This window comes from Xenopus laevis, chromosome 6L (assembly GCF_017654675.1).
Source record: "Xenopus laevis strain J_2021 chromosome 6L, Xenopus_laevis_v10.1, whole genome shotgun sequence".
Lineage (NCBI taxonomy): Eukaryota > Metazoa > Chordata > Amphibia > Anura > Pipidae > Xenopus > Xenopus laevis.
In genome coordinates, this window is record NC_054381.1 from 98,931,201 (window position 1) to 98,939,415 (window position 8,215).

General features: G+C 46.1%; 1 protein-coding gene and 1 long non-coding RNA gene across 2 annotated transcripts; one reads left to right on the forward strand and one right to left on the reverse strand.

Moving 5' to 3' along the window:
* The first annotated feature begins 234 nt into the window (after window positions 1–234).
* Window positions 235–2,335, forward strand: LOC121394691. Its single transcript, XR_005961933.1, has 5 exons — window positions 235–1,062; window positions 1,686–1,749; window positions 1,838–1,971; window positions 2,046–2,169; window positions 2,267–2,335. It is a non-coding gene; the product is annotated as an uncharacterized LOC121394691 (long non-coding RNA).
* A 3,361-nt stretch (window positions 2,336–5,696) lies between these two features.
* Window positions 5,697–7,356, reverse strand: LOC121394692 (myb-related transcription factor, partner of profilin-like). Its single transcript, XM_041566313.1, has 2 exons — window positions 6,720–7,356; window positions 5,697–5,898 (listed from the first exon to the last, which is right to left on the reverse strand). The coding sequence occupies exons 1-2, from the start codon at window positions 7,198–7,200 to the stop codon at window positions 5,717–5,719; spliced, it is 663 nt and encodes a 220-aa protein (XP_041422247.1). The 5' UTR covers window positions 7,201–7,356; the 3' UTR covers window positions 5,697–5,716.
* Window positions 7,357–8,215: the final 859 nt, after the last annotated feature.

Sequence of the window (8,215 nt, forward strand, 5' to 3'; positions counted from 1 at the left end):
GCCAATTTCCAAATTGCCTAGGAGCCATTGATTGCACTCATGTTGCGCTCACACCACCTCGCCATCAGCAGGAGCGCTACCGAAATCGTAAGCGCTCCCATTCCATCAATGTGCAGGTGGTGTGTGATTCCAACATGCGCATCATGAGTGTGAGATCTGGCTTTCCTGGAAGTGTCCATGATGCCACTATCCTGCGTCAGTCAGCTCTCCATGGCCTCTTTACCCGAGGAGAAATGCCGGACGGCTGGCTTGTGGGTAAGTTATATTTGCAATTTCATACAAAGACACTTCAAATATTATTTTAAAGGTGATATGTATGTATTTTCCAGAAATGTTGCCCTATTTTCAGTCTGGCTACAATAGATGCACTATGCATCTTGGGACCTGTAGTTTAGTTCAATCAGCTAACTTTGTTAGGGCTTTTAATTCTTGCCACCTGATTCAGTTTACAGGTGAGATGTGTTAAGTGGATGATTTCTTAATGGATCTGCACACACACAATTTTTGTGCCAGCAATGTTGTTTGGCTAACAAAAGGGGTAAAGTAAGTACCCCAACAGCAAAGAATTTGTGTGTAGATCTGTTTGTAAAGATTGTACTACTACACAATGGACATAACTACACCATTGGAATAGTCAACACAACAGACAACTGGAATCAATTACTATAATATATTTTGGTTTACATTTTTAGGAGACGCAGGATATGGACTTCTGCCTTGGTTGATGACCCCTGTGAGGTTTGCCCAAACACCTGCCCAACGTAGGTACAATCGTGCCCATCGGAAGACACGTAATATCATTGAGCGCCTCTTTGGGGTGCTCAAATCTCGCTTCCGATGCCTCTCAGTCACTGGGGGAGCTCTGCTTTATTCCCCCCAGAAGGTTTCACAAATCATCACTGTCTGTGCCATGCTGCATAATGTGGCAAGGCAGCATGGATTACCTGCAGACATTGATGATGACCTGGAACCTGAGATTGAGGGGTATGTTGCCAGACAGAGGGACAACCAACCAGAGGGAAGAAGAGTGCGTGAAAGGCTCATCCGTGCCCACTTTTAGTTGTAAGTTGAACAAACCACACAAAAATAGTTAATTTGTACTACTTAAGACTTCTCAAGGGCCAAATAGTGGTACATATTTTTTGGGCCCTATTCCTAAGTGCTTTTTTTGTGATTGTTTGCAATCTTGTGAGTTACCTTTCAAACCATGTTTTTACAATGTAAATCTGGTCATTTGCTTAACCTTTAGCCCTCTTTCACACGAGCATTTGAAGCTGCGCTCCCCTGCGTTCTGTTTTTGTGTTTAGCCCCAGCGGAGCACAGGAGTAGACGCATTCAGTTGTTTGAAATGGGACTGTACTCCACAAACACAAGAGAAATTTGGCATGTTGCGTCTCAAACTGTACAGCCCCATTGAAAACAACTGCATGCGTCTACTCCTGCGCTCCCCTGTAATGAGGTTTAGTAATGTCATGATCTAGATCAACTCAATAATGTCTGAAACCCATTAATTCCTAGGTCAGTTGTTTGGCCTTAATATGTTTGCCTTGTCAAGAGTGTTATATGTCAGGTCTTTATAACCAATCTCAATTATTAGGCCTTATATGATTGTTGGGAAATGAAATTGTTTGGAATGGATATCTGGAAAGTAAACAATTTTTGATACTTTTCTTCCAAATGAACAGCCTGCTGATGGTGATGTGCTGGCGTGCCCCTAGCAGTGAATGCTTTCCTGTAACATCTTATGCTGTAAGCAGAAAAATGATGAGATGATAAACAAATTTCCATGTGTATACACATATTCAAGAGAAAGCATTATCTGTACTTGTCATTTCAGCTTTCTGGCCTCCTACTGTGTTATGGTTGTGGTTCATGTGTGTCGTACTCTACTTTATTATCTTGGTACTTGCCCACAGAGGATACAGACATGGACACTGACTGATTGGCCACGCCTCAAACTCCGTTATTCAGGTATTTAGGAATTACTCAGGGAATTTAAAAATATATTGCTAACAACTTACCATATTATTGATGTGACTTTGCAGCCTCTCCATGTGCAAACTTTTCCTGACCCACTAAATTGGACTCAACACAACCGACAGATGTGATGAACTGAAAGCTGTTTGGCTCATTTGAACCTGGGTGGAGTGACCTTTCAATAAAATATCAGTAAGTGGCAGTGTTTGTTTAGCAATGACAGGCTTTTGTGTGGCTACTTAAATTAGTTTGGATTTGTGTTAATGCATTTTTCTTGTTTGATCCACAGGTATGGCTTCTTCTGTTTTCTTGCTTGAAATGACATTACCCATGTTACTATTTTGGACTAGCACCTTGTCAAAAAATAAAAAACAAACACACCCAGTAATGTTTTAGTGGCTTTACTGACACAATCTTGGTCAAAATCCAAAACAGTTGAACAACAATAAAAAGACAATATATATCAGTAGAAAGTTTGTTTCTTTGTTTTTGGAACATACAATAGTTATTTGAAAACCTTAAAATATGTACCTTAGCTGGAAGGCACAGGAGGAATTTGTTCTCAACATATATTTCAAAATATAGCAGCCCCTATAGACCACTAAAGGGCAAAAGCTTTACAAAGGTTTTACAAAGCATTTGTTGCATAACATTGCTAATGCACCCCAGGATTCATCATGGCCAACTTTACATTAAACAGTATCCAAAAATTTGGCCCTGATAAGCTTGTATCAAAAACAATAATATAACAATCAATATGATGTACAACTAACACTTGTCAATATGACAATTTGGCCAGTTGAAAATCCACAATATGAGATTAGTGCTGGCCAGGTAGAGTGTTGGACACCCAACAATGCTTGATAGTGCAAAGTAACAACCATTTGTGCCTATAAGGCATATCATACACCTAGGACTTGCTATTGAATGAGCACAGGTGGAGGAGGAGGTAGTAGGCGTTGGCACCTATTAGGAGTGCTGGGTAGCCAAAGTAGGCCAGAGGTAGGCCACATAACTTCTTGTGCAAAGTAACAACCATTTGTGCCTATAAGGCATATCATACACCTAGGACTTGCTATTGGATGAGCACAGGTGGAGGAGGAGGAGGAGGAGGTAGTAGGCGTTGGCACCTATTAGGAGTGCTGGGTAGCCAAAGTAGGCCAGAGGTAGGCCACATAACTTCTTGTGCAAAGTAACAACCATTTGTGCCTATAAGGCATATCATACACCTAGGACTTGCTATTGAATGAGCACAGGTGGAGGAGGAGGAGGAGGAGGTAGTAGGCGTTGGCACCTATTAGGAGTGCTGGGTAGCCAAAGTAGGCCAGAGGTAGGCCACATAACTTCTTGTGCAAAGTAACAACCATTTGTGCCTATAAGGCATATCATACACCTAGGACTTGCTATTGAATGAGCACAGGTGGAGGAGGTAGTAGGCGTTGGCACCTATTAGGAGTGCTGGGTAGCCAAAGTAGGCCAGAGGTAGGCCACATAACTTCTTGTGCAAAGTAACAACCATTTGTGCCTATAAGGCATATCATACACCTAGGACTTGCTATTGGATGAGCACAGGTGGAGGAGGAGGAGGAGGAGGTAGTAGGCGTTGGCACCTATTAGGAGTGCTGGGTAGCCAAAGTAGGCCAGAGGTAGGCCACATAACTTCTTGTGCAAAGTAACAACCATTTGTGCCTATAAGGCATATCATACACCTAGGACTTGCTATTGAATGAGCACAGGTGGAGGAGGAGGAGGTAGTAGGCGTTGGCACCTATTAGGAGTGCTGGGTAGCCAAAGTAGGCCAGAGGTAGCATATGTTAACATATGTTATGTTTGAAGTAATTAGTGAAAAATACACAAGCAAAAGAGTAGTATTTCAATTCTTTGAGCCTTACATGTAACATTTTTGGCCCAAGTGAATGTTTTGGGAAACACTGCAGCATTACTATAGAAATATGTTAGAGCAAATGCACTTTGATGTTTGTAAGTGCTTTTCCAGATGTTATTGGAAAGGGTACCAATGGATGGTAGATATGGCACACCTTGGTGCTGATAACACCATAAATAGACAAATATGTTAGAGCAAATGCACTTTGATGTTTGTAAGTGCTTTTCCAGATGTTATTGGAAAGGGTGCCAATAGATCTTAAAATGGCACCCCTCAGTGAAGAAAATGCAGCATGGTCTAAAACAATGGGATGTGTTGTTTGGATGTCAGTCCCATTGCTGGGTAACGGACAAAGTCACACCTGAAGCGTGAATTGGGCGAAGTTCTTTGCCAGGATAAAATGGGCAAAGAGGCCAGTGTCAGTTTGAGAAGTGACACAGACTGGAGCTAGGGACGTTTGCGCTTATCCCCTCGGACAGGACCTTGTCCCCTTCCACGCCCCCTTCCTCTGCGCTGCTGAGGAGATGCAGGGGGTGGAGGGGGAGCAGCAGCAGGACCAGGGACTGGACCCTCAGCAGAACCCCGTGGTTGTTGAGCCACTTCCCGAATAGCCGCCACCAGGTCCTGGATGCTTCTTTGGATGGTTTGCTCCATGCTCTGGAAGGTTTGCTCCATGCTCTGCATCCCATCATGGAAGCCGGCATGGATGCGAGCAAACCATCTTCGCATCCAGAGACTGTTGCGGCGTTGCTGTTGGATGAGAAGTTGCATAAGCCCCACATACTGCCCACGTCTCTCAGCCAGTCGCTGTGGTTGCTCCTGTGGTGGTCCCCCAATTGGTGCAGCAGCAGCAGGAGCTGCAGCACCTGCTTCAGCAGCATCACCTACAACAAAAAACAAATATAAACATCGCTAAATTTATTGGACATGTGCATAACCCATAACAAAAAAACAAAGGTGGGAAAGGAAGCTCACAAAGATAATCTTAGAAGATAAATTGGTGTTGGGTGTTTCCATGTTTGGGTGTGGGGGGGGCTAAATCATTCCAATACTGGATTTGAAATGGAACATTAATGTGTATCTAGTCAAAATATATGTGTTTTTTGTTTGCCTTGTTTGTCATCAGCTGCAAGTTAAGGAGATAGTATGAGACACACAATGAGAGTGGTGATTGAACCTGGGAGAGGGGAGTGAAACTTGACAGAGGGGTGGTATAGGAGGTGGGAGCAAGAACAGAGAGGGAACCTGCAAGTGGAAAGGGAGACCCGAGAGACAGCATGGAGTGAGAAAACTACTATGAGGCATGAGGAGCCAGAGTAAATCTTGAGACGGTGGATGGCTTGGAGTGAGGGGGAGCAAGATGGACCATGTAGAAGGAAAAAGAAAAGTGTCGAGTCAACAGGTGAGAATGTAGGCTGAGCAGAGCCAATAGTCAAGGGCAGTCACAAAGACATCAGTAGGATTTTAAAGTGGGGCTGAGAGAGAGTGAAATAGTAGTAGCACTGTATGGTGATTTCAGGCTGACAGTCAGAATGGGGGGGGCACAGGAAGAGGAAGGGAGAGATGCAGAGCCAGAGCAGCAGAACAATCTGATATAATTGACACTTTGGTCGCATAAGGAAATGGGCAAAATGTATATTCTATCCAAAATCTGTCTTTAACAACCTACTGCTTTTCATTAACACTGAAGAGGCACATAAGTAGGCTGCATAAGGGACTCAGTAAATGTTCTTTGCATCTTTGGGACACAGACAAATAAAGGAAGGGTTCTTACGTCTGGGGGGCACCACAGGTAGCACGGCTGGCGACTGGGAACGCTGGGGAGCTCGATGTTCTGTAATGTGAAATTGGACATTAGTAATGTTGCAAACAATTTGAGGAAGCAACTACATTGGCCACAAACACAAACATGTCTGTACCTTGAGCTTGTGGGGCTCTAGGGCTCTCTGCAGCCTCACCCTCTTCCTGGGGCTGCTGAGGATCAAGGTCCTGGTCCTGGTCACTGTCCGTGGGTTGTGGCACTGTCCGCGGTGGTGCTGCAATTGTTAAGAAAAGTGCCAAAAAAATTTGTCAGTCATAAGCTACTACAATTGTACTTGTTTATTAGGCTGATGGACAAACCTACAACATGTTTCTAAAATATTTAAGTTAGCCTTTAAAATAATAACTGAAATGTAATGGGGGAGGAAACGATATGTTTAAAGTCCAAGTGGAGTCTATCAGGGCACTGCAAGGGAGATGCTAAGGTTGAAAAGTTAAATACATGACACAAAGGCCCTGTTTGCAATGATGTGAGAAGCACAGAATGTAATAAGTGACAATACAGCTGCTGTAGGCTCTACATATGTTGCTTCACACTTTTACACACTGAAGTTAAAGGGTTTGTTAACCTTAAAGTAATGTTTTCCTCTGGTACCCAATATTCTGTTTTTTTTATATAAGCTCTACAGTAGACGATTTTGAAAAAGTGGTTGCTAGGATGTAAATTACCATAGCAAACATATATTCCTAGAAATCACAGACTGGAATAGAATGATATGACTGTCTAAAATGATAACATAACATAGTTCAAAAGTTAACTTCAAGCTCAACAACCCTTTTAATCCACTTTATAAACATTTCTGTTCTAGTAGGGAAATGGTTAATAAACGTTTGCCTTTTTGGCAATGTTACAGCTGCACGTAATTAACTACTACAAAAACAAACAAGAATCCTGGAAACATAAAATCCTCTAATGGCAAACAGGAGCAATATTTAAGGAAAGAAGCTAAATGACAAAGGGGAAATGAGTTATTTAGGCAAATGATAAGAATGTGGATAAAAGCAGTAAGAATGTTGTGTATTAAAATGTACTTACTTCTCCAGTCTGTGTCATGTGAGCCTTCTAAACCTTCACACACCTCTCTGCCCATAATGGCCAGAAGCCGGCGTTCATAAGGCTGCAGCCTCAAAGATGGTAAAGGGCCACCGCCGGTCTTCTGGGCCTTTGCTCTCCTGGCAGCAAACTTCGCCCGCATCCAACGCTTCAGGTCACTGAAGCGCTTGTACACAGTGTTGTGATCTCTGTGTACAGCGCCTACAGCGTTGACTTTGTCCGTTACTAGCTGCCAGATTTTTTTGCGTCTGGCAGCATTGATGCAATGGGATCGACATCCAAATAACACATCCCATTGCACGATCACTTCATCAACCAGTGCTGCATTTTCTTCACTGGAAAATCTTCGCCCCATTCGCCCACTGGGGCCCTCATCGCCATCGTCCTCCTCCTCCTCCTCCTCTGGCCTCCTCTGTGAGGCCGGTGTCTCTTCCTCCTCCTCTTGCCTCCTCCTGGCGGTCATCTCTGTAGTTCCAGCCCTGGCTGAGGTGCCGGACCTGCCACGTGTCTCCGATGTTGGGGGAGACACGTGGCGTGCCCTGGGGGAGGCCCTACTTCCCCTGGCTGGGGTGCGGGACCGACCACGTGTCCCCGATGTTGGGGGGGACACGTGGCGTGCCCTGGGGGAAGCCCTACTTCCCCTGGCTGGGGTGCGGGACCGACCACGTGTCCCCGATGTTGGGGGGGACACGTGGCGTGCCCTGGGGGAAGCCCTACTTCCCCTGGCTGGGGTGCGGGACCGACCACGTGTCCCCGATGTTGGGGGGGACACGTGGCGTGCCCTGGGGGAAGCCCTACTTCCCCTGGCTGGGGTGCGGGACCGACCACGTGTCTCCGATGTTGGGGGAGACACGTGGCGTGCCCTGGGGGAAGCCCTACTTCCCCTGGCTGGGGTGCGGGACCGACCACGTGTCCCCGATGTTGGGGGGACACGTAGCGTGCCCTGGGGGAAGCCCTACTTCCCCTGCCTGGGGTGTAGGAACTGCCACGTGTCCCCGATGTTGGGGGAGACACGTGGCGTGCCCTGGGGGAGGCCCTACTTCCCCTGGCTGGGGTGCGGGACCGACCACGTGTCTCCGATGTTGGGGGAGACACGTGGCGTGAGCTGGGGGAGCTCATTGTCCTGGCACTCCCAGACCTCTCCCCTCCCCCTCTATGGGACCCTGACAGGCTCTCCTCCTCCACCTCAGCCCAGGAACCCCTCCCTCTAACACTCCAGCCCCTGTCCCCCTCTCTCCCCCTCCTCTGGTGACTTACATCCCACGTAGTGTGGGATGCAGCCACCCTGGGCACCTCTTCAGGGCTGGAACCACATTCGCCTTCCTCCTCCTCACTCCTTCTTCTCATTTTTCAAGCAGCTGTTTGGCAACCTCCTCCACCTAGCTCATCCAAATAGCAAGTGCGCATTAAGGGCGCCAATGCACCTAAAATGGCCTCCAGAGGACTTCCTGTTTGAAAAAAATGGCAGAAAGGAAGTG

Bases quoted from the DNA above. Each gene is read 5' to 3' on its own strand.
- LOC121394692 (XM_041566313.1), bottom strand. From the start codon at position 7,200: ATGACCGCCAGGAGGAGGCAAGAGGAGGAGGAAGAGACACCGGCCTCA. The intron at 5,899-6,719 runs GTAAGTACATTT...TAACAATTGCAG, and splicing joins ACATGACACAGACTGGAGAA to CACCACCGCGGACAGTGCCA.